This window comes from Lygodium microphyllum, chromosome 6 (genome assembly GCF_053477565.2).
Source record: "Lygodium microphyllum isolate KBCC chromosome 6, Lygodium_microphyllum_v1.1.10, whole genome shotgun sequence".
NCBI lineage: Eukaryota > Viridiplantae > Streptophyta > Polypodiopsida > Schizaeales > Lygodiaceae > Lygodium > Lygodium microphyllum.
This window is the reverse complement of record NC_141140.1, coordinates 131070795-131096940: the sequence shown is the minus strand read 5'-3', so window position 1 is coordinate 131096940 and position 26146 is coordinate 131070795. Positions and strand designations below refer to the sequence as shown.

Genomic DNA, 26146 nt, shown 5'->3' with positions numbered 1-26146 from the left:
AAGTCGGGAGAACTACATCCACACACGCAGTGTGTAGCACGGGCCAAGGATTGCGAAAGGAGAGAAGGAAGAAGGCGACGATCTCTGGCGTTTTCTTGCAGCGAGCTTTGATCAGCCGCTAGGTCTCGACCCGGCACCATTTCCCATGGCGTCATCGCCTTCAGGTTTGATCTCTGCTGTTGTTTTCTGCTGCTCCTCGTTGCCGATCCTCTGGTTTCTACAGATCCGGGTTTTAGGGAAATGCGCTCTCTCTTATCCTTGACCGTTTCAGCTGTAGTTGGGGTTTCGTGATCCTCTTTCAGGTGGCCTCGATTAGGTTTCCCAGTGACATTCTCAGCATTGCTCCACAGTTCCGTCGCTTAAGCATCAGCCTTATTTTAACAGAGGAATTAGGCGTGTGCAACGGACCATGCGGTGATAGTGTTTTCGGAATAGAGGCTTTTGAGTCCTGTATCTCCGTATGGGTAGACTAGTTGCTGGGGTTTAGCAGATTAGGCATGCACAATGGAGTATCCACGTATGGGGGTAACGCGGCTGATCAGTAAGTTCATTTAATTTGGTAGATTCTTGATGAGACACCGTTAGAGCATTGTGCATCTGCCAACCTGTGGGGCTCACTTACACCTTGGCCCTCGTTAATATGTACATGACCTGTCCTTGCCTGCTGTGATCTTATTACATGAGGTGCAAGTCGTAACAACTCAAGAAGAAGATTTCTCATGCTACAAGCAACATGCCTATTCTGTGTGGAGTTTGGCGTTCATTTTCGCTTGAAGCTTGTGCTTTTCATTGAAACTCTGATTTTTCATGGTTTAAGGTTTATTTTGATGTGGTTAGGTGTTAAAGAAAATGAAGCCAACACCAAGGCCCCCTCTCCTGAGACTTCAACAGTTCAATCAGATGATGGGAATATCAATGTTAGAGCTGAGCAAGGCGATGCAACAGTGCCACCATTGCCCAATCCATTTGATTTTTCTGCCATGTCAGGCCTCTTAAATGTATGCCTTCTTCATCTCAATTTCTGTCTCGTTATGTACCAGTTAAGGTGTTTTGAGTGACCTGGTGATAATGTGTATGTGTAAAACTTTATGGCCCAAATGAACACTCACGGAAGCATTCATGTGGAAGAAATATAATTGGGAGCAAGGCTAGATTTGAATAAATTATGGAACTGTTTCTGTGGGGTTGATACTGTGTTTCCGGATTTAGCTATCCATCTCAGCTCTTGTTGGTGGTTAATCATACCCATGTACTGCTTAATTACAGCTGAGAGTCAAATGGGCATCTGAGTGCTTGTGAGATGTGCGAACTCTGGTTGAAGCACTGGTGTAGAGGTCAGGGTCAGATTTGGTCATCTTTCTGTTGTCATTTTGTTTAAAGTTCTGCTTGTCAGTGTTCTCTTGTAGATATGGTCCAGAATTGGAGTTCACACACACACACACAGAGTAGGCTGCATTGTTACACTTGTATTAGCAAGATCATCACACTTATGTTAAACTTGCAGCTGTCTCTGCAGTAAGTCGCACTTAAGGGGATTATTTGACAGGGAAATATCAACCTTTTCATTAGACTCAGTGTAAGCTGTTCAAAGAAGTTGAAAAAGTTTTGGGGTAGTAGTTTATGTTTGACCAGTATTCTCTTTGGTTATCTTTTATGCTTTTCATGCAGTTTGCTGTGATGTTGTATGATATTCCCAGTCTGCTAATGGATTTGATTGGGTTGTGTGTGGAGTTTAGGATCCAAGCATAAAGGAACTTGCAGAGCAGATAGCAAAGGATCCTGCTTTCAACAATATGGCTGAACAGTTGCAACGCAGTGTTCAAAGTGCTGGTTCAAGTGGTATCCCTCAGCTAGACACACAGCAGTACTTCAATGCAATGCAACAAGTAATGCAGAATCCTCAGTTTATGACCATGGCTGAGAAACTTGGTAGTGCATTAATGCAGGTAGGTGTGTTTTAAAACATTCTATTAGCAGGTGGTTTTGTGTGTATATGGTCAGAGTTATTGAAAATTCAATACCACAGGATCCAACAATGTCTGGTATGTTAGAAAGCCTAACAAATCCTGCTAGAAAGGAGCAGTTAGAGTCAAAAATGGCAGAAGTTCGAAATGATCCTACCTTGAAGCCTATTCTGGAGGAGATTGAGACAGGGGGACCTGCAGCCATGATGAAGTAATGAATTTTGGCCCTTGCTCTACTATCTTAATAAAAATTATCTCTAGGATTCGTGCTATGTATATGAAATGTATGTGCAATTGGAAGTTCCAATTTTCTTTTATTCTGGAGGAAGGAACTAGAGCTACATTAATAGACTTGTTAACTTGCAATGACTATTTAAAGATGATTTAGCAGTTGTGCTTTGCACTTACCATAGTCAATTCATTGTTTATAGGTGTTAGTGTTGATAATAGGTCAGGTTTTTTTTAGGGGGCTTCTGAACATGTGCTATGTAGCCAAGTTGCCAGTATAGGAGTAGTTGGACTGATTTGATAACCGTACTATCTTAGCCTTCCATTCAGCAGCAGTCAGATGACAGTTACTTCAGTTAGATCTGCTTATAAACAAAGGTCCAGAACTATTATATGTATTTCTAGCTACATGATATGATTCCAACCCAAGTTTTACTGAGTTGGCCCTCTCATGAATTTAACACCTTCATATCTTGATTTTTGAGGACTGGTTTTTTATACCAGGGCTTTAGAAACATTTCTTTTCAGACCAGCACTTATAGTATAGTTTTTCATCATCCAACTTCATATTGCTCCTGGCTATGAGGTCGGCTGTACTGTATTTAAGCAGATCCGATTGTGTCTTGTAGTATGTGAGATACCTAGTATATATGGCTTGTTGCACAATGGTGGTACTTACACCCCAAGATTGCCATTTTGCAGGCTTTGTACATTTGTTTTGATGATTTTGCTAGTTGCTTTATACTTCCATGGCACTTTGTTCTTTTAATACAACTTCACCACCTTGTAGAGGCAATTGTCAATCATGAGTATTCTTGATGTGACTTTGGCTTTCTATCAAGTGGCTTAGTTGGCTACTTTATATTTCCCTTGTGATCTACGTAGGGCACATCTTACCTCTTTTTGTAAATATATGAAGGAATATATTTTGGTACCATCTTGGAAAAGCTTTGACAAGCCACCCCTAGTATAAGTTATGTTTTTCTGCAATTTCAACTTACAAAACCCTATTTATTACATGTGTATAGCAATTTGGGTCTTGCATTGTGATTGGTGTAGTGGACTTGAAACATTTGAAATTAGCATGGATGAGCTTGTGGGACAGCATGCACACAACAAGACCTCTAATTAGGATTCCATCAATGTATTGAGCAAACTACTAAAGTTTGCTTTGTTGGATAATGTAGGAGGAAACAACATAATTGGTTGAGGAATTAAGCAGGATCTTGCACCAAGGCAGTGGACAAACTAATGCAAGGTGATTGATAAACTCGTGGTGGGCAGAGGGCAGGTTGAGAATGCAAGCCGTATTAAATGTTGTAGGATAACAATATGATTTGCTTGGGGATAATCAAAACACAGCAATATGATGCTCCTAGATATTATAAACAACAATATACAGCATAGTCACAAGTGATGGGGGATGGGGATGGTCAGAGAGAGAGAGAGAGAGAGAGAGAGAGAGAGAGAGAGAGAGAGAGAGGGTGGGAGGAGCTTCGCAGTGTGGGAAGTCGTATCTCGTTTAGATTTAAGGCTTGCGATGGGCACGGGCTGGTTGGCAGTTGTGGAGAGAGTAGTGAACAATGAAAGGGAGGCTAGTACTTGAATAGTGAATCGTAAATGTGTTGTGGTGCAGAAATTTACAAGGATGGTATTATAATACGTAATATCTAGCAAAGGGAGTACGGGATGGTCGCATTGTGGCATATGAGAGTCATGTGTTCCATGGTGGAGAGAGATTTGTAGGTTTTTGAAAAAAATTGCTTGATATAATTCACGCACTTTCGATATGAAACACTACCTCTTAGATGTTGATTTCATAGTGTAGATAGACCATCAAATATTTTTTACTTTTTGACATAGACTAAGTTGTCTAAAAAGTATATGAGACGGAAAACTTTTATATTGATGTTTTATATTTAAATTATTCGCATAAATGGAAAAAAAATGTAGTGGTTGATGCATTGCCTTATTAAGTCTTAGATTTTTGTTGTTAGCATGGTATATCAACTTGAGGACGTTGGGTTTATTGCAACTCTTGTCTATTTTTGATAGGCCTAGGGAAATCATTGCTATAGACTTTATCTTTGAGCTTTCTAGGCCTACAAGGAATGATGAAATATTGACTTACTTGTAGCTTTAGTAAGTAGGCTCTTTTTATTTTGGCGAGGAAGAAGATAAAGGTTGATCATATGGTATATGACATGGCATGCTTGAGTTGATCACAAGTAATCGAGGTATGTTGAAAACATGGATGCAGACTATGCAAATGTTAAGTAAGTACTTTAGAGGTCTCAAGAGAAGCACAAGAGGGCACTTGATCGCCATAGGCGTGCTTTTTAGTTTGCAAAGGGTGATTATATATTGATGCGTTGTGAAAAGGCAAGTCTAAAGAAGACAAAAGATAAGGAGAGATTGTATCTGAAGCTAAGTACGAGATTTCATAGGCCCTTTTAGTGATGTTGTTTATAGGTTGAAATTGGCCCCATATTAGCGGATAAGTAATGCCTTTCGTTCTAGGTTATTGGGGTCTTTTCATGGTGTGACGTATTTGAGGATGTATTTGCTGAAATTTAGCTAGAGGTTGAGGAGTTGGATGAGATATTAATACTTGAGTAGGTGTCACAAGACTGTGACAACTATTATCTTTTTGCTGATTTCTTTATTACTACTTTATTTGGTTTTTCTTTTTGGAAGGATCCCTCTTGAAATCTAAACGCCTGAGTTGCATGGCCAGTATGTGAAATGGACAGGAATGTCTAGTGAGTCAAGATTGGACAGTTAAGGTCTAGTACAAGTCTGGAAGAGACTGATGTCATTGTAGATTGACAAGCCTAGAAGAGACTTGTGAAAGTGTATATGGACAAGTGTGTTGAAGAACTAGCCTGGAAGAGACTAGTTCAAAGTGAAGATGGACAAATCTCCAAAAGATTAGTCCATGTGGGGTCATCAGTGGAAATTTACTTTCAGTTGAGCTACATTACAAATTTGGATGTAGCCATAGTTTGCAAAGATGGTCAGAAGATTAGTGGGGATGCAATGGAAGCAACTCCTAAAATTTAGGGAGTTACTATTTTTGGACCCCAGAATCTATTCGTGTCATTATCTTCGTTTTTGCACGAGGATTAATCTCTGGTCTGTGCCGAGGTCAAATTTTGCACCGAGCATGGAGAATTTTAGACCGGAAGGCTAGAATGGGAAACACCTTCCATTGCTGCCATTTGGCACAAATTTGTGCACTTTCCTCTTTAAAAGAGGGGCTGGCGTGCAGTTTCTTGGGCCTTTGGGGGGGCTCATTTGAAGAGGGAAAAAAGATGGACAATTGCTGATGGAGAATTATTGAGAGCTTGCCTACCTTGTCTATGATGCACAGAGGGTTGAGCTTGCTCCCTACTCTCTCTCTCTCTCTCTCTCCTTGACAGTTATGGTTATGCCCCAGTTGAGGGCCTTTCTTCTCATTCATGTACAGTTGTGTGGGAATATGCTGTTTTTGCATGAGGCAAGAGCCTCCTTTCTCCAGGAACAGGAGCAATTGTTTGCTGCCCCCAAGCAGGAACAGGTGAGGGTGGTAACCTCACCAAGCAAGTGTCCGAAACAGCACTAAATCAGTACTGATTTTGAACTGTTCAGAGGTTATTTCAGAGCCCAATTGATGTCAGAATCAAGGGGCACTTGGCACAGATGTTGGAGAACAGTAAAGGGAACAATATGAGCTGAAAACAGGTTTCAAAATAGGTCCCAACCAGTAATTACAGCGGGCTGAAATGGTCAATTCTGCGCTTCAACCAGAAGTTTAAGACTTGGGCAGAGTTTCCCCTCTTGGTCAACTTGTTTTGGGTCAATAATTGCATTGTTATGCTACCAAATTTCACCCAGAATAGGTGAAAGACAGCCCATTGTACTCTCTCTTAAAAAAAAAAAAAGAAATACCGCAAGGGGCGCCTGACTTAGGGGCCAACAGGGTGTCTGTGTGGCAACAGGAGCATTCTAGCTTCCTGTATTTCTTCTTGATTCTATGTCTTTAAGTTTAGGTAAAGTGGGCGACTGTGAATTGGGTGAAAGCATTTATATATTTTGGTTGTACACTACCGCCCTTTCCAGAGAACAAGCCGGTTACATGGTTCTGTTGCCGGGATCGAATCACTTTTTCCCTAAAGAGTGAGCGAGGGTTTGTTTGGGTGTAAGACACAGAATTGTGCATTATGGCTGATAGAAAGGAAGACACCAGAGAGGAAGCGTCTTCATCACAGGAGATCCCTGTTGTTCATGAGGTGGGAGAGTCTTCTAGACCTCCACAGTTTGTTACTCCTCCTGTTATGGTTGAGCCACAAGTTCTTACGGCTTCTTCTATGGATGAAGACATTTTCAAGACTCAGTTAGTTGCTGCTGTGAGTATGTTTACTCAAGTGATGCAGAATCCAAGGTTTTTGGCATTTTTGCAGCCCTTACTTCCTTTACAGCAAGTTGGGCAATCTGCAAAGATTTCGGATCCAGTAGAGGTCCAGGATAAGGGTAAGCATGCTGCAGATTTAGTGGAAACACCAAGGCAGCTTGCGGAGTCAATGGAGACTCCAAGATTGGTTCAGACTGTCCAGGAACAGGTGGCGGAAACGCTAGTTACACAGGCATGGCTAGTTCAGCTCGCCACTTTACAGCAGCCAAATGTTGGCTTAAATGGACAGGGAAACAGTTTTCAGGCTTTACCACAGGTTTTCCCACCGACCTCTGTACATCCTGGGTACTTTGGAGGTGGATCTATATTTCAGAGTATGGCTGGTTATGCGCCTGGAAACCAGATTTATGTACCAGGAACAGTGTTTGGGGGTACACAGGGTTTTATGCCAAACCCCATGTATGGTAATATAGGCATGCAGCCTGGATTTCAGGGAGTTCAGGGCAGTTTTGGCATGCCACAGGGCACTTTTGGTATGGCTGGTTATCAAAATCAGCAAGTATTGTGACTACAAGCCCTGTAGTAAGTGGTCCCGCAACTTCCATGCCGCCTGTTAGTGTTCCTATGTTACAGGCATATCCTACGGACCCTTTGATGGCTCATGAGAAGCCAAAGCCATACAAGGAAGGTAGTGCAGCCGTACAGTTTGACATCTTTCGAGGATTTGAAGATAGGACTAAGGCTCTCTCTTTCTTATAGCAGTTTGATGCCGCATTTGCAAGAGGGAACTTTAGAGAGCCTTCTAAGGTCCGGAAAGCTGCCACCTTTCTTAAGGACAATGCTAGTCAGTGGTGGAGTATACTGTTGATGCAAGGACAGGCTCCTGCCACTTGGACTTACTTTAAGCAAGTATTTGCTTCTGCTTGGTTGACCAATGAATTTGAGATCGATGTTATGTCAGCTTGGCACAATTTGGATGCATCTAAATGCAAGGATCTGAAAGATTATAACAAGAAGTTTCGGGAGGCTTTGCTTCCAGTCACTTCTTACAGGGTTGTGCCATTGACCGAGCAGATAGAGAAATACTGCTGTGGGCTGCCCAAGGAACTCCGAAATTATTGTACAAAGACAAAGGTCACCACTTTGACTCAGTTAATTGAGAATGCCAGCACAGGAAATGCATTATTGTTGGGACAGTCAAGTGGTTTTGGGGGCAGCATTAAACAGGACAAACTTGAGAAATTTTCAGCAAAGAAGCCATTTGGTAAACAAGTTTATTAGATTTCTCAAAGCACAAGTAAACCTTGGCAGTTCAAGAAGAAGCCAGCCAAGTTCTTTGGACAGCAGTCAAAGGACCAGAAGAAACCTTTTGTGCGCAAGTCTCCTGAAGAGAGAAAGGCTTTAATGGCTGAGAGGAAGTGCTTTATCTGTGAACAGACTGGTCATATTGCGTCTAATTGTCCGGACAAGAATAAGAGACCAGCTGATGATGATAAAGAGGACAGGAAAGGAAAGAAGCCCAAACTTTCAGCAGGTTTAGTGCCAGATATGCTGGGAGACAAGCCACACTCGGATGCTAATGAGCTTTGCAGAGCTTGGAGTAAAGTTAGGGATCAACATGTACTCATTTTCTTTGATCTTGGAGCTAAGGCAAACTTTATCTCACCAGAGTTGGCTTCTACTTTGGGCATCAGAGCAGATGAGATGGGCTACATAGCAGAGGCAGGGTTGGCATGACCTAGCCACTCAGAGTTTGTGACACCCATTCTTGGAAGGCTGCGTCTTCATATACAGTCTTATGTTGATGCAGAAGAATTTCATATCATGCCACTTGAGGCTGTGATGTCTTGTTGGGAATGCCATGGATGTTCAGAAAGCATGGTGTGTTGGATGCCTTTAACAAGACATTGACTTTGGAACATAGGGGAAAGACTCATGTGCTTGATGTGAAGCTTAAAGGAGAGTCTGTACCTGTTGTATCGGCTTCTGCCATTACATCTGTAATAAAGAATCATCTTTCTGCGTACTTGATTTTTACACGTGATGTCAAGGATAATGATGAGTCAAATTTCTCTATGTTAAATAGAGATAGGTCTGCTTTTTTGTCTCAGTTTAGTGATTGTTTTTCTGACTCATTACCATCACAGTTGCCACCAGAGAGGTCTGAGGATCATGCAATAGATTTGGTGCTAGGCAGTAGCCCACCAAATAGACCTCCGTATAGGGTTAGTGCAGCCCAATAGAAAGAGATATTGAGCGAGGTGAATTAGCTGTTAGGAAAAGGGCTGATTCAGCCAAGTTCATCTCCCTTTTGCTAACCAGTGCTCTTAGTGCAAAAGAAGGATGGCTCTTGGTGCATGTGCATAGATTATCGAGCGTTGAACAAGAGTATCATCAAGAACAGGTTCCCCATTCCAAGAATTGATGACATCCTTGACCGTTTGGAAGGAGCGTCAATTTTCAGCAGGATAGATTTGAAGAGTGGATACCATCAGATCAGGATTAAGCGAGAGGATGTGCATAAGACTGCATTTAGGACCACGTTTGGTCTCTATGAGTTCTTGGTAATGCCATTTGGACTTACTATTGCTCCTGCTACGTTTAATTGAATGATGGACAGGATTTTTCGTCCATGCAGGCAGTTTGTTGGTACATAGAATCCTGCAAGGGCCAGAGAAGACTATGCAGGTCTATGAGAAAGAATTGCTGGCTGTGATTCATGCGCTTTCTTGTTGGAAACACTACCTACTTGGGGCAGATTTTGTTGTCCAGACAAATCATCAGACATTGCATTATTTCTTAACTCAGACTAAGCTGTCAGAAAAGCATATGTGTTGGGCAAACTTTTTGTCAATGTTCCATTTTCAGATTGTGCATGTGGAAGGCAAATAGAATGTTGTGGCTGATGCTTTGTCAAGGAAGCCACAAATTTCAGCTGTGTCAATTCCTTATTATCATGAGCTTGATGATATGAAGGAACAGTATGCTGATGATGAAAATTTTGCAAGGATCTTTGATTAGCTTGTCAATGGACAACATCATGAGCATTATCTTCTCAAGGATGGTTTCATGTTGATGCATGGTAGACTATGTGTAACTATGCCATTGAGACGGAAAGTTATGATAGAGAGTCACTCTCCACCGTATGCAGGGCATCGTGGTATTGATGCAACAGTCAAAGCAGTAGAGACATTCTTTTATTGGCCTACTTTGAGAAGAGACGTGGATGCTTTTGTGCGGCAGTGCTTGATTTGCGAGAAGGTCAAGTTTGACAAGCAAAAAGCACCAGTGCTTTTACAGCCATTGCCTATTCCGGATAAACCATGGGAAAGCATAGCTATGGATTTTATCTTTGATCTTCCAAGGAGACAGACAGGAAATGATGGGATATGGACTATTATTTGCAGGTTTAGCAAACAGGCTCATTTCATTCCTGTCAGGAAGAAGATAAAACCAGATCAGATGGCACGTTTGTTTATGTGCAATGTCTTCAAGTACCATGGTATGCCACAGTCTATTGTCAGTGACCGTGATCCACGGATGATAAGTCTATTCTAGAGAGGCATATTTGAGAACATAGGCACAACGCTTAAGTTCTCATTGTCATTTCATCCACAGGTTGATGGACAGTCAGAAGAGGCAAATTCTACTGTCTTGGATCTGCTTAAGTGCTATGTGTCAGAGCACAAGTCAAAGTGGGAGCAGTATTTGCCTTTGGTCGAGTATGCATACAATAATACTTTGCATTCGTCAACAGGCAAAGCCCCTTTTGAAATTGTTGAAGGTGGTAAAAAGGTTCCTCCCATTTTGCATACAAAGGATAAGATCTTTCAGGCAGATCAGTATGTGTAGAGTATGGGTGAAATGTATCAGAAAGTTAAGCATGCCCTTGAAAGGACTCAAGCAAAGCAAAAGAAAGCTGTTGATCATCACCGTCGTGAATTGATATTTTCACTTGGTGATTGGGTACTATTGCGGTTTGAAAAGACACGCTTAAAGAAGCGGAAAGGCAAGGAAAGTCTTTTCACTAAGCTTAGTATGCGATACTATGGGCCTTTTCAAGTAATAGAGAAGATTAGTGATGTCAGCTATAGGCTGAAATTGCTTGACAATTGGAAGATTCATAATGCTTTCCATGTAAGTCTTCTTAGATCCTATGTGGGTGATGTGCCAGAAGATACGCCAGTTGAGGAACAGCCCGAAGTTGAGAAACTTGATGAAATTCTTGTTCCAGAACATGTACTGGCACACAAGGAAAGGAAAGTGAAAGGCAAGGTTGCTAGAAGGTATTTGGTTAAGTTCAAGAACTATCCAGCTATAGATGCTAAGTGGATGGACGAAGGTGAACTTGCAGAGTCACCTAATGTGTTGGAACTTTACCTTGAAGCATTTCGCTTGCAACCTACCTTGACCCCTTGTATCTCTAAGCTGAAATAGATTGTCAAAGTGACAATTGCTCAAGAAAGAAATTATGCACAGAAATAGATTTTGTACAGGTTAACACTTATTGTGTCCATATGGTTTTCTCAGTGCTAAAGAAGTAAGTATTGCTTGCAAGAATACAGTTTTTTACTCCTATTGAATTGAATGCATGTTGTAACAATGGTTACTCGATCGGGCATGTATTCTGTGAATTGACTCAGTGGAGATATCATTTTGATGTACCAGCCACTAGATCTCTAGTCAGGGTGATGTGGAGTCATCAAATGAGAATCTGCCACTATGGGGATATCATTGTGGTGTACCGGCCACTATATCTGGAAACAGTAATGTGGAGTCACATGATGAGTCTGCCATGTTTCACAATTAGAACATACATGTGTTAACAGTGCGTTCAGTACACAATGTTGACTGATAGTATGTATGTGTTGTACATGTGCTGCCAAGTGTAAGTTCACTGGGTTAGCTGGAAGCACGTATGACATTCATGCAAACGAGGACGTTTGCGATTTCGAGAGGGAGGTATGTCACAAGACTGTGAGAACTATTATCTTTTTGTTGATTTCTTTATTACTACTTTATTTGGTTTTTCTTTTTGGAAGGATCCCTCTTGAAATCTAAACGCCTGAGTTGCATGGCCAGTATGTGAAACGGACAGGAATGTCTAGTGAGTCAAGACTGGACAGTTAAGGTCCAGTTCAAGTCTGGAAGAGACTGATGGCACTGCAGATTGACAAGTATGGAAGAGACTTGTGAAAGTGTATATGGACAAGTGTGTTGAAGAACTAGCCTGGAAGAGACTAGTTCAAAGTGAAGATGGACAAATCTCCAAAAGATTAGTCCATGTGGGGTCATCAGTGGAAATTCGCTTTCAGTTGAGCTACATTACAAATTTGGATGTAGCCATAGTCTGCAAAGATGGTCAGAAGACTAGTGAGGATGCAATGGAAGCAACTCCTAAAATTTAAGGAGTTACTATTTTTGGAACCCAGAATCTGTTCGCGTCATTATCTTCGTTTTTGCATGAGGATTAATCCTCTGGTCTGTGCCGAGGTCAAATTTTGCATCGAGCATGGAGAATTTTAGACCGGAAGGCTAGAACGGGAAACACCTTCCATTGCTGCCATTTGGCACAAATTTGTGCACTTTTCTCTTTAAAAGAGGGGCTGGCGTGCAGTTTCTTGGGCCTTTGGGGAGGCTCATTTGAAGAGGGAAAAAAGATGGACAATTGCTGATGGAGAATTATTGAGAGCTTGCCTACCTTGTCTATGATGCACAGAGGGTTGAGCTTGCTCCCTACTCTCTCTCTCTCTCTCTCTCTCTCCTTGACAGTTATGGTTATGCCCCAGTTGAGGGCCTTTCTTCTAATTCATGTACAGTTGTGTGGGAATATGCTGTTTTTGCATGAGGCAAGAGCCTCCTTTCTCCAGGAACAGGAGCAATTGTTTGCTGCCCCCAAGCAGGAACAGGTGAGGGTGGTAACCTCACCAAGCAAGTGTCCGAAACAGCACTAAATCAGTACTGATTTTGAACTGTTCAGAGGTTATTTCAGAGCCCAATTGATGTCAGAATCAAGGGGCACTTGGCACAGATGTTGGAGAACAGTAAAGGGAACAATATGAGCTGAAAACAGGTTTCAAAACAGGTCTCAACCAGTAATTACAGCGGGCTGAAATGGTCAATTCTGCGCTTCAACCAGAAGTTTAAGACTTGGGCAGAGTTTCCCCTCTTGGTCAACTTGTTTTGGGTCAGTAATTGCATTGTTATGCTGTCAAATTTCACCTAGAATAGGTGAAAGACAGCCCATTGTACTCTCTCTTAAAAAAAAAAAAAAAAGAAATACCGCAAGGGGCGCTTGACTTAGGGGCCAACAGGGTGTATGTGTGGCAACAGAAGCATTCTAGCTTCCTGAATTTTTCCTTGATTCTGTGTCTTTAAGTTCAGGTAAAGTGGGTGATTGTGAACTGGGTGAAAGCATTTATATATTTTGGTTGTACACTACCGCCCTTTCCAAAGACCAGGCCGGTTACAGTAGGTTTTGGCACATAGAGAGAGCGTTTAGAGGTAAATTTTCTAGAAGATACTTGGTGAACTTTTAAATTGCTCACTAATAAATGCTAAATGGATGAAAGAGAGTGACTTGGTATACCACTCTTAGTTGTTGTAGTTCTACCTTGAGGCTTTTCAAGTAGGAGAGCTCTAGTGTATAGTGGCTCTCAAATGTATTCAATATATATCCAAGATACTGTGCTAACAGGGTCAGTTATTTCATTATATGGGACCTAGGACCTTGAGATATAAGTGATTGCCAAAGGCAAAAGCTATAATAAGTTGTGTTTAACAGGTACTAGGTGATACTTGGATTAGAAATCGACGTAGGTCACTTAATTAGCCCTAATGTTAGCCCCAAATTTAATGCTACTTGGGTGGCCTCTTGAATGCTTTTGAAACACATCGATTTTAGCTTCAAAAATTTAAAATTGAAGCCTTCAAGTTTAGGCAGGCTCCTCTAGGTGGTCCATATGCCAATTTTTATTGTAAATTAGGGTTTATAGCAAAGATTTACCAAAATCTCTGTCTCCAATGGTTGGATTGTAAAACTTGGAGCAAAGTTGGAAAATAGGTGGAGAAAGAGAGAGAATGCTGTAGAGACTAGAGAGAGAAAATTTAGAGGTTTGTCGTAAGAATTTGGTGAAATAGAGCTGTTGACTCAGTTTTCCAGCCTGTAATGGATTCAAACAATAGTAAAGGGAGCATAAGAGGTGGTAATCTTCGGGAAATAGTGCCTTAGCCGTGATGACAAGGTTTCCTTGGTTAGGAATATGCAATCGCCTTCACCATAATGATCTCCAATGGTTGAGAAATGGCTCCAAAAGTTGGCAGCAGCAGCCTAACCTCTCTTCCCAATAGCTCCAAAATGCAAAAACGAGATTTCCTTCTCCGTTTAGTCCCAATTTAGCTTTCCCAAACTTGCACGGGCAAGTTTTGCCAAGTGGCAGTTTTCTAAATTGAATTTCAGCATTCAACACATTAAATTAGTTTTCAGAATATAAACTTTTAAAATTAATATAATAAATATTTTGTGTCTAGAAAAATAATCAAACCAACGAACAATTAGATTGGTTAGGCTGATTTATCATCCAAGTAATCTTGAACACTCATTAGCTAGGAATTGACATTAATTAATTATTTAATGCTAATTTGGTAGTATCACCACTAATATTAACGGCTAATTAAATGTTCTAGGCCAAGTTTTGACACGTGGTACTAGCTAATACTTGGGCATGATTTATTGTAACTTTTGCCTTTGACACCAACTGATATCTCGAGGTCTTGGTTTCCACATTCTAAAATTATTGACTTGCACCTCACATGTGTAAGTGACACTTGCACACATTTGCCCATTTGATTAACTTTTTAATCAAATGTTTAGCAAGGAGTAAAATTTCATGTCCTCGTGACACTTGGGCTTTCCATTGTCGGTAGTTTGGACTTACTTATTTTTTTGGTTTCTTTTCTTTCTTCCTTGTCTTCCCCTTCTTTGTCTTTCATCTATTCTCTAATATCGTAGGCACCACAGCATGGTTGAGAGGCACTAAATGTTCCCTTGTTTTAGGCCTCTAGCTCTAAGATCTTACTTCTTAGTGACCAACTCTTCTTATGTGATATTGTTCTATATATGCGAGGTAAGTTGATTGATATAGAAAACAACAATTTTAGGAGATTCAACTGGTTGTTCAGTCAGCAAACATTTGGGGCTGAATTTGTTACCCAAGTATCACCATTGAAGTCCAATCCATGAGCAAACCAAGGGGCATGGGTGAGTGAAGATGTATCAAAAGGGTCATATCCATGTCCTTAATGAGATACTATATTGAAGGGATGCTAAGTCATCCTAAATCTCTTTAATCTTTTTGATGTGATTCTTCATGGTGGGGGAGTTTTAGTTTAGAGAGTTGTCTCAATTGCATCTCTAAGGTCATGTCGTATGTAAAGCTTGGACCTTGGGCTTATTAGATGGGTTCAAATATTGTATACATTCTGCGGATGCATTGTTTATGCATGAGAATTGCACTGCTGCAGTTTAGAAAGAAGACAATGGTTGAGCATTGAGCCAATCCTTGAGAGTAGCTTGTTCTATGGAAGTACAATTTTTTGATCCATAAAATGGGCTATGGAATAGGGAAGGTTATAGACTCTCAAAGATTAAAGGCATCGAGGATAGTCTCGGCTTTGCTTCTCAAAGGGAATAATTTGTCCCATCAATCTTTTGGGCTATCACAACACAATAGAAAATAACTTATATTCTACTTTTTTGTATTTCCATATTTGATTTCTTCACTAATTAAAATCTATCTAGAATAGTGCAATAGTGTCGACCATACATAATGGGTCAGAAGAAAGATAGTGCACACTTTTATCTATACGATCCAATCAAGCATTTGTGATTGGAACTTGAGCATGATATTGGGATCAAACTTGGGTAGAGAAAGGATTAATGCCTTCGGAGTGTTGGATAGATCCACCAAAATAGACGCTTACATTTAGCAAGATGGGGATGATCATGAACAATCCGTGCTGTGTGCATCTACTTATAGATTGAAAGTGTAGAATGTATATATCTTTGTACAGAAAACTCCTATGAGTTTTCCAAGACCTCCTTTGTAATGTACTTGAAAATAGCTTTCACATGATATCCATATCTAGAGAGGTTTGTCAACTTCTCTTTTATGTATCTGTGCTTGTAATTACTTTTGAATAAGTTGTCTTATTCAGCTCAACTGTTTGTACCTTGTATTTCTTAATAATTTTTAGTCACACAAATAAGGGAATAGTAGAATTGTTAAACATAGTAATGGGGCGCTTTCGTGGGTATCGGAAAAATTGGGAAGGACAAATATGTACAAGGTTACAAGGATAGAGAGATGGGGGCATGTAATTTTGGGAGGGAGGGAGAAGGGAAGAAGGAAGAGAGGGAGACTGCTTCCCATCTTATTGATTCGCCTTCTCGAATCTTCACATTTGCAAGAGAATGCTGCGAAAGAATGTTGGTCTGCTGGTTGCAAACCGTAAGGATGTTGTTGACGGAGTTTTCATGTGAGAAGTGACAATCAGGCTTGAAAGGGGACAATGGCCCAAGAGTTTGCATGCCAAGAGAACACAGCAAGGGAAGGTCTCAAATATGAATGCTCGGCATGATATGTCAACACACATGTGGAAGTAAGATGCAAAGAAAGAAAGTAAGAAGGAAGGAGAGAAAATAACTTATCGTGAATAGAATGCTAAAAAGAATGGCTGCAGATAAGGGACGCAACCCTTTGCATGTATCTTGATAATACGGCATCGAGGGTGTTGGGTTGGGCAGCAAAGATAGATGAAATTGCTGATGATGATGAAGAAGGAAAGCTGATGATGAAGAGAATGGATGTCTAGTCTAGCAGCTTTATAAATAGGAAATGCTAGTAAAAGTGGGTGGCCTGCAAAAAAACAGGCTTTGGGGGCTTGAAAAAATATTGGATGCTGTGGTAGAATTGAAAAGGCATGGTGCCAGGTTTGGATGAACCAGTGTAATAAATGACCGATATAGATTATGGCAGAGATCTAAATGTTCTTGGCTGGCTGATGCCGAGGTTTGCAACAGAAGATGGCACTTAGAAAGGAATGACTAAACCATTGACTGCTAACAATATCATCCTTCAAGCAATTTGAAGTCATTGAAACAACACATGGTGACCATCTAATGTGTTTCCCTAGCATTGAAATGCAAAACAGCTGATTGAAACACTATTTTAAATGGAAAACAATTGTTTTTAATCGTTTTTAAAGAGTTTTATAGATATTTTTTGTTGACATGAAAGAATTCGCATGGTATAAATGTGTAAGTTGCAAGTTATTGTTTATAAAGTTGACTACTCATATATATTATTCAACTGTTTCACTTGGCGTTTTACTTGGAACTTGCCCAAAGGTGAAACGTTTTAGGGTGAAATGCAACATTTCAGGGGTGAAACGTTTTGCAATTACCTTGTGTCATTTTGTGTCGTCCAAGTTCTTTTGTGGTTGGATCCCTTTCCAAGAACACATTGAGTTTAATACTTTGGTGGAGTGTATCTAGTCCACTATTCTTACCTTCCAATCATGTCCTTGCAGTTCAATTGTCAATGGGTACATGTATTATTGTAGTGTTGCTTGGGTGAAAACAATGTTTAAATATTGTCAATTGAAAGAAACTAGTTATTTCCATCAAAGAATTTAGATTCTTGTTCACCATTATCAAATACCGCTTACTTTACAAGTGGTTTGTAAGCTCGATTGTAGATTCAAAGAAAGGTTTTGTCTTGCCTTTAAAAGGGGTTGTTTACTAATCCAATCGGAAGTTGATACAATGGTTTTGGGGTCTGATTCAAAGCTTGTTCAATGGGGTTCACTTGAATGAGTGTAGAGGGAGCACATTCACTATGCTTGAAGGCAGATAAATCAGTCTTTTTTGTTGTTACTTGTGCTAGGTCTCTTGTTGGATCCATACATTTACCTCCCTAAAGACTTTATCTTCGAGACCAATGCATAGTAACCAAGAAAAGTGTTTTGCCCTAGCAAAAAAAAAAAACTCAAAACATGCAAAACTAAACGTTCTATTTCATGAAACGTGGCCATGAAAAGAATAAAGTTGTGTGATATGAGGATTTTTTAAAGAAAAATTATTTAAATTTAATAAAATATGCATAGCTTTTTTCTTCTACAATTCATTCCCCCCCCCCCTCTAGTGCACCCGATCACCACAGCCTCCATCTCTTCCTGTTGTCTTTTGCTTCGTGAAACAACGTCGCAAAACATGTGACTTGTTTTTCTTTTACAACCCTTATTTGTAAGTTGTGAATGCTAATTTCCCTCTCTTTCTTATTTTGCTTTGGTATCTTATGGACTACCCCATGGAGCGTACATATATCCTCATTTATACACATTCCACTTTAGCTGATACGTGTTTGTATGTTGCTTGTTTAATCTTTTCTCCATTGGGGGAAGTCTTGCGTGTCTTTTTATGGGGCTGTCATACCTAATTGCAGTTTGCATTTGTGTTTCTTGAGTCACCTATTGTAATCTGTGACAACATTGATCAACTGCTTGACCTAGATGCAAGAACACTTCAGGATCAATATGCCTCAAGCAATGCTTCACCGTTTGTTTTATGCTTGTAACAGATATTGGAATGATCCAGAAGTGTTGAGCAAATTGGGTGATGCTATGGGCTTTGCAGTCCCAGGAGGAATGTCATTTGCTGATGATGCTGTGGATGGTCATGAAGGGGAGGAAGAGGCTGGTGAGGAAGAGGAGGATGAGTTAACGGTTCACCATACAGCAAGTATCGGGGATGTTGAGGTTGTTCTGCTGTTATATAGCAATTCGTTTTATTATTCATGTTTGCTCCAAGCAACTCATTGTCTTATCCAAATTTATTTGGTTGCTTTATCCCAACTGAGTGTTGAAAAGGTGGAAGAGGTTATGTAACTGGTGTTATCTTTTGCAGGGTTTAAAGGCTCTTCTTGCAGACGGAGCAGACAAGGATGAGAAGGATTCTGAGGGACGGACCGCTTTACACTTTGCTTGTGGTTATGGAGAGGTTAGTACACTGCAGAGTCTTCCTAAGTTGAAAACTTTGTATTGTGTGATGATATCTGGTGGTGAATATCTAATCGTATTCAGGTCTCAAGTCCATGTTAAGAAGTGGCCCTATTTTCTATGTGGCTACATAAAGTATTCAGATCTTAAGTTTGTGGAATTCATTCCAGAACTGCTATGCGAGCTTCCTCCGTGGGCATTCCTCTTTTGATAGGCCATGTGGTGTGAAGAGATTAACATATGGGAATTGTTTGTGGTGCTGCCAATCGATGAAGTTACCAATCAAACTTGTCCCAAATTTTAGCAAATGGCTACATTCCTATAAAATAATCTATCGATTCATAGATATATACACGCAAATTGGTCATTGTCAGAGACTCACATATAACTTTATCATGTTCTTCAACAAGCCTTACACAAAATGCTTTTTATTTCTATCACGTTTGCAGAGGTCCATCTGAAAACAAACCCAACTTTGTGTCGTTGCACAACTACAACTGCTACATGCCTTGAAAGCCAACATTTCGGTAGCTTTGAGGAGCTTTTGGTTCTGGGATTCACATAAACTGCAGGCTTATTGAGCACATTGGCTGGCTACTAAGTTTGTCTGTAGGCTGCACAGTGCACAACAGAAGGAACCCTCTTGTGGAGGTCCATAAGGGAAATCTTTAAGCTCAGCATCATTCTGTATGATGCTTTGAAAAATGGCGGATTTATTGAGTTCTATTATACTGATTGACAGAGGCAGAGTGCTGAAGTTGGTCTTTTGCAGGTCAAATGTGCAGAGGTGCTCTTAGAGGCTGGTGTGGCAGTTGATGCTGTGGACAAAAATAATAATACCGCTCTTCATTATGCTTCTGGATACGGACGCAAGGAATGTGTAGAGCTCTTGTTGAAAAATGGGGCTGCTGTGTAAGTGTCTACCTAGTTGATGCCCCTTAAAATGTTTTGCATTAGAGTCCCATAAAACTGGTTTTTTTGGTGAGAAGTTTGTTATTTTTTAGTGCTTTGAAAGATTATTTTTGATTAATAAAGCACTTTACCTGATCTCCATCTAATTTCTATGATCAACGGAGTTGTGACTCATGGGCTTGATTGCTAGGTTGTTTGCCAGGTATGTAATCTTAAGGATGTAAAGTTCTATAGTTGTGGAAAATGTATAACACTTCCTTACACCAGAATGAAGGTTCTAATCTTTGCATGCATGTAATCAAGCAACATGCATACAATGGAATATTTGAAACGTATTGTCGAGGGTTGCTTTCTCAGCAGCTTTATTTTCTGTCAAAGTGTGGTAGTTATGTGAAAAAGCATGTTTGAAGAACGACCTACATACACATACACGCACCTTGCATTGCAGAGATTCTGCAGTAATGACAGATTGGACCTATTGATGTCCAATATCTTTTTCAAATCTTTAGAGATCTTGTTTCTCCACATCAGTTATCACATCCTCTGATCTCTTTATCATTAAAGTTGGCTTTTAGCTGCAACTTAGTCTATGATGTTATTGGCTCTGCAATCTCTTTAAAGTTTGGCCAGGATTTCACGTCTTACTCCTTCAACATCGGTTCTTTAAATGGAAACCAAAATAGGATGGAGGGGAAAATGTATTGAATGACTTGGTTTCTCAACACCCCCTTTAGGCCCATAATGGAGTGAAAAAGAGAAGTGAGAATGAGAAGATCAATCCGGGGATTGTGTCGTTTCACTTGTAAGGTAATATGTAGTGAAGAACAATATGTTAGCAGAGTATTTGTCAGCTCATGTGCGAGTCTGAGCTTGATCTGGGCTGGGCATTTTTATTAGGTATTTTAGGTATTTTTCTGGTGTGGCATTTTATGCCATTGGGGCATTTTATGCACCAGTCGGCCAGCATTAATGCTGTCCGACCAGCATTATTGCTCCCCACTTTTTCAGCCTATTTATACTCAGTGCTCCTCCTCAGTCAGTATCATCATCATCACCTTCACCATTTGCAGACTCTGTGGAGAGAGGAGCCAGAGCCAGTGCCAGTGCCCACGCAGCCAGTGACTCACTGTTGTATGCGACTGTCTCGTGTTCAAATATATGGATTCCATTTCCCGTGCATACATCTGAGTTCTCATTTGTATCGTGTTCTTTCTTTCTCTTTTTGTCTTGTGTTTCCGCAGTTTATTTCAGCACATGTTTATGCTTCCACCGCTGCTCCACTTCTGACATGGTATCAGTTTTCAGGATTTGTGTTTCTGCTGTGTTTTCTTGCTGATTTCAGGACTGTTTTGTATCCTTGCTGATCAGACGACTGCTGTCGCAGCCAGGCGACCTGTTTTGGGGCTGTTTTCAGCCTGCGTTTTTTGCAGTTTTGCCATCGCCTGCTGCCTACGCACCCTCTACTGCCTGCGTTTTTCATCTGCAACTGCTGGCGACAGTTTTCTACCTGTTTTTCTCCAGTTTACAGTCTGCGTTTTGCTGATTCAGCATCTCTCGTGGCTGGGTGACTGTTAATTCAGTCCGTTTTTGCTGTTTTTGGCAGTTTCTGACTGATTTTTTGACTTTCTGCAGCAGATTTTGTCTTCTATTGATCAGATTTTGGGTTCTATTGCATGTGAACTCTCATTTTCTGCCGTCTGTGCTTGTGTTTTGGCTGTGTTTCCTCTCTAAATTCCATCTCTTCTCTTCTTCTTCTCTCCATATGGCTCCTCTGTGCACTTCCACTGATGATAAGTTACATGGACCTGATTATCTCACATGGAGTGCTGTCATGAAAGCTTGGTTTGTGCAGAAGCGGTTATGGTACATCGTCCGTGGAGCTATTGCTTGACCTCTCCGTCCTTTTCCTCTTCCTGAAGACTTTGATGAGGACAACCATGAGGAAGCAGTGCTCACATGGGACTCGGACGATGCCCGCGCTTACTCGGCGTTGCTTCGGTGTATTTCTAAAGCGGTCTTACCGGCGGTTACCTCCTGTAGGACATCTCCTGAAGTATGGCAGAAGTTGCAGCAGATGTACGAGGCACCTTCCACCATGCGAGCAGTCACACTTTATGGCCAGCTCCAGCAGATGAAGTTTGAGCCGAAAGATACTATTCAGTCTTTTCTTCTTCGTGTTACGTAGGTACAGGACCAGCTTCGGCACATGCAATCTGCTCTTCTCGAGGCGCATCTCGTCGGGACGGTCCTCTACAAGCTCCCCCCGGAGTTTGATGGAGTGGCCAATGCTTTGCGAGCGCAGACATCATCGACTCTTGTCAGTTTTACACATATGACCTCGATGCTTCTTGAGCATAAGACATCCTTGAGATTACAGGGGCGGCTTCCGGCACATTATGGAGGCGAGGCTTATGTAGCTTCAGAGAGGGGTAACGGGAAGAAGAAGTCGAAGGCCCAGTGTTACCACTGTGGCAAGAAGGGACATTTGCGGAAGGATTGCAAGACGTTAGCGGCTTCCAGGAAGAAGGAGCAGAAGACTAAGCGGGATATTGACTCTACCGATGAGTTCTCTCCTTCATCAGACTTCGACTTAGATCCTCCGACCAAGATGAAGTCCAAGGGCGGAAGAGATCCTCTTCTTTGGATCGCGGGAAGGGCTTGGTGGCCCCTTCCTCGGCTGCTTTCTAGTGGTGGTGATGAGGTCATCCCTCATGACTCTCTTGTGCCAGAGAGGGAGTGTGAGCGAGTGTTCAGATGGGGTAGCCGCGCCTCATCTATACTTTTATACAGGTGCATAGGTTCCAGAGAGAGACGTCCCTGACGCATCGACTTCAGTCTGGCGGAATTAAATCCTGGAGCTGGGATTGACATCCAGGTTCATGATGAGTTGGTTATCTGACAGAAAGCGGGAGGCTTTCGTCTGGAGCTCACATGAGGGGACACTTTGGCGGTCTGGCCAAAGGCGGGGAATCCATGGTCACCTATGTTCAGGGGCATTTTTGACAGGATGGTCTTATATGCTACTGCGAGACATTGGTGATGGACACAGAGACATGCTATGATCTTCTCTATTTTCAGGTGTTTGGTACGATCGACATCGACATTAGGTTCTCTCCGAGGCACCTTGGTGGTGGCTTGATCATCCACTGCTTGGGTATCCATGGTTCTACTTGGTGGTTCTATGTTGTATAGTTTCTGATCTCTTTTCATTGTACTATTGTATTGTATTAGATCACCCATGATCTGAGAGAGGGTGTTAGCAGAGTATTTGTCGGCTCATGTGTGAGTCTGAGCTTGATTTGGGCTGGGCATTTTTATTAGGTATTTTTCTGGTGTGGCATTTTATGCCATTGGGGCATTTTATGCACCAGTCGGCCAGCATTAATGCTGTCTGACCAGCATTATTGCTCCCCACTTTTTCAGCCTATTTATACTTAGTGCTCCTCCTCAGTCAGTATCATCATCATTACCTTCACCATCTGCAAACTCTGTGGAGAGAGGAGCCAGAGCCAGTGCCAGTGCCCACGCAGCTGGTGACTCACTGTTGTATGCGATTGTCTCGTGTTCAGATATATGGATTCCATTTCCCGTGCATACATCTGAGTTCTCATTTGTATCGTGATCTTTCTTTCTCTTTTTGTCTTGTGTTTCCGTAGTTTATTTCAGCACATGTTTATGCTTCCACCGTTGCTCCACTTCTGACACAATAGACATGATGAGCTGATAGAACTTGAAACTCAACCCTGTGATAGAAGCCACAAGCTCCGTTTACTTCATGTTGGAAGGTGTACGAAGGCCAAGCCATCAAGCCATGGTTGAAACATCCAAAGCCTCGAACTAGGAAAAACCTTTGGATCATGGGTGTTAATGGTAAAAAGAGGATGAGGAAATGGGTGATGGGGCATGGAGATGCCAACAATGCCAAGGGTTGTCGACAATGTATGCGAAGAATCGCAGGAAGAGAAAGGACCCCCTCTAAAGCCAAAGGAATTGGATCCCAGGCACAATGAGTGTTGAGGGGAACACACGTGGTCCGGTGGGGTGGGGAGCAAAGGTGGTTGTTGACAATCTTTAGTGGTATGCGCATTCTTGTGGCAAGAGGTGCACCTAGTGGTTGGTCCTATCTGCATAGAGGCCATAGCATCGGAGTGGTAATCCTATGAAGGGAGGGTGGGAGGGAGAGAAAGATAAGGGTATCTCCCAATGATGTAGCGGAAATAGATGGTAAGGTGGTGGTGATCCGAATTTGTAACCTGTCTTTGCCTTCCTCGATGAAGAGGATCTTTAGTTCTTTGAGTTCCTCAGCTTTGATACCATGTCAAAATAATAGGTATGCTTTGATACCATGTCTAAATAGTGTGATAGGACGGTATGCATTCGTACCATATCAAAGAGACAACAGGGTTTCCGGGAGACACACAATGTATGATAAACATTGAGAGAAGAAGAAACTCAGAGAAAACACAAAAAAAGAAGAAAAAATGATAAATCATTGAATCATGCTAGGTGAATCAAGTTGATACAATTGAGTCGAAGCTCTGAAGATGATTGCATTGTTATGTTTGATCAGGCCTCAACACCTATAGGGAATCTGCATTGTAGAGGGAGCAAAATGCAGTCCTCTAGATAGTAGGGTATAGAAGGTAAATGCTGAAGATGAAGGACAACTGTCGAGGGAATGGAATGTAGTCCATCAAAGTCAAGGAAAATGATCATCAGCCAATGACACGTACTTTGAAGGGTAAAGAAGGACAAGATGGCTTGCAAGATGAAGGATCCGACCCTAGATGGAGAAGGAACTGCAATATGCAGCCTGCTGGGATATTATCTGCTTGCCGGAGTCAATGCCAATGCCGGGAAGACATCTGGACAGCAAAACGCATATTGTCTTTGGATGGAGTATGCCTGTTATGTGATGGAAGGATGATCCAAACGCAAGGCAGATGGTACCTCTAGGTATGGAGGGCTGATGCGTGATGATGAGAAGTCCACAAGATTGGAAAATGCAGCCTTGATGTTTACTCCAGATGATGACGACGACAATGGTTTCCAGGTGGAGATTGAAGCTCAAACCATGAATTGTAATGTCCTCTCGCAGGTGTGATTGTTAGTGGAGAGAATGGAAGAGTGTGGAAGTGTGATAGAATGTCGGAAGGAATGAATATGTGGGATGTGGAATGAGGAACGCCAGTGCCGTATTTATAGGTAAAGACTCTCGGGTGGCTCCCACTGAAGTCTCTTGGGTGGTGCCTTGACTCTCTTGGGAGGTGCCCAGAACGCCTTTTTGGGGCTGTAAATGGAAACCAAAATAGGAACGGATGAGTGGAAAATGTACTGAATGACTTGATTTCTTACCACATGTAGTTTGAAGCTGTGACAATGCTGCGTACATGATTGCCAGATCATGTTGTGGCATCCATGCCATGGACTAAAAGTACCTGGTTGCATAATGCATTAGACAGTAGCAGACTGGCTAAGGATTTACATGAGAACTTCTATTGCATAGTGCAATAGAAGGCAGCAAACTGGCAGAGGATTTACATGAGAACTTGGCACACATGTAGGTGTATGATAGCCTGACTAAATCGGAGAATAGGAAAATGTAGAGCCTAGCATGCAATGGCCAAATGGAGTCGACAGACTTCAATGGTCTTGTTTCCAATGGTGACAAAGAAGAACAGGAGAAACCAAATCAGCAATCTAGACGCATCAATGTTAGTTTCTGATCAACAGCTCGACAAGGTGAGTGTGTTGATCAACCTAAAGGTAGGCAAGAGAGATCTAACTTGCAAGGAAGTTCTGTAACTTGAAGGAAGAAATCACAAGCTATGTTCAATTGTTGTATTGTTTTGAAGGGACAGTCACTTTTTGAAAAAGTTGTTCAATTGAGCATCAGAGTGACACCACTATTGTAGTCAGGAACTGCTGCCATTATGTTGAAATGTGTATGATAAGGGTTTATATTGTCTATTTTACGACGTTTTCTTGCCTATCTTTTACCAGTTGTCTGAGTGATTTGTTGAGAATTTATGCTAATGCTGTTTTATATTGAAGCAGAATTGGTTTCTTGGGCTTTTTTTTGTATTCTGATTTAGGAAGCTAGGTTAGATGCTATGAGGATTCAGTGTTTGTCTGCCCTTCAAAGTTGTACTTGTGAAAATTGATTGATCATTTTGATTATTCATTATGTTACTTTCAGCTTGTGTGTGTTGCAGTATTTCAGCATTTGATTGAACTTTACTATTGTTACTTTCTATATTGCAGGACGTTACAAAATCTAGATGGCAAGACTCCTACTGATGTTGCAAAGCTGAACAATCAAACAGAAGTACTGAAATTACTAGAGAAAGATGCTTTCTTGTGAACTGGTAGAAGCTGTAGCTGTTTATCTTGAACTCTATGTTCCCTGTTTGCCGATTTTTATACAATGTACAGCATTCTGAGATGAAATTTGAATTAAAATTTGTGGGAATACCTGGTCTTCTTTTGCAAGACTAGAGAAGTAGTGCTCTATTATCTGGCCATGTTGTTAGTGGGTTCTTTTGAGCTCTGTTGTCAAGAATTGGAATAGTATTATGTACCTAGCTCATCA

At 41.3% G+C, this 26146-nt stretch overlaps 2 protein-coding genes across 2 annotated transcripts; both read left to right on the top strand.

Annotated features, from left to right (window-relative positions):
• Positions 1-26146, top strand: LOC148035136 (ankyrin repeat domain-containing protein 2B-like). Its single transcript, XM_087680107.1, has 8 exons — positions 1-164; positions 838-998; positions 1737-1946; positions 2027-2175; positions 18225-18402; positions 18551-18643; positions 19415-19554; positions 25819-26146. The coding sequence occupies exons 1-8, from the start codon at positions 146-148 to the stop codon at positions 25916-25918; spliced, it is 1050 nt and encodes a 349-aa protein (XP_087536233.1). The 5' UTR covers positions 1-145; the 3' UTR covers positions 25919-26146.
• Positions 2210-9223, top strand: LOC148035137 (uncharacterized). The gene is made up of 2 exons (XM_087680108.1): positions 2210-3450; positions 3829-9223. The coding sequence occupies exon 2, from the start codon at positions 6395-6397 to the stop codon at positions 7151-7153; it is 759 nt and encodes a 252-aa protein (XP_087536234.1). The 5' UTR covers positions 2210-3450; positions 3829-6394; the 3' UTR covers positions 7154-9223.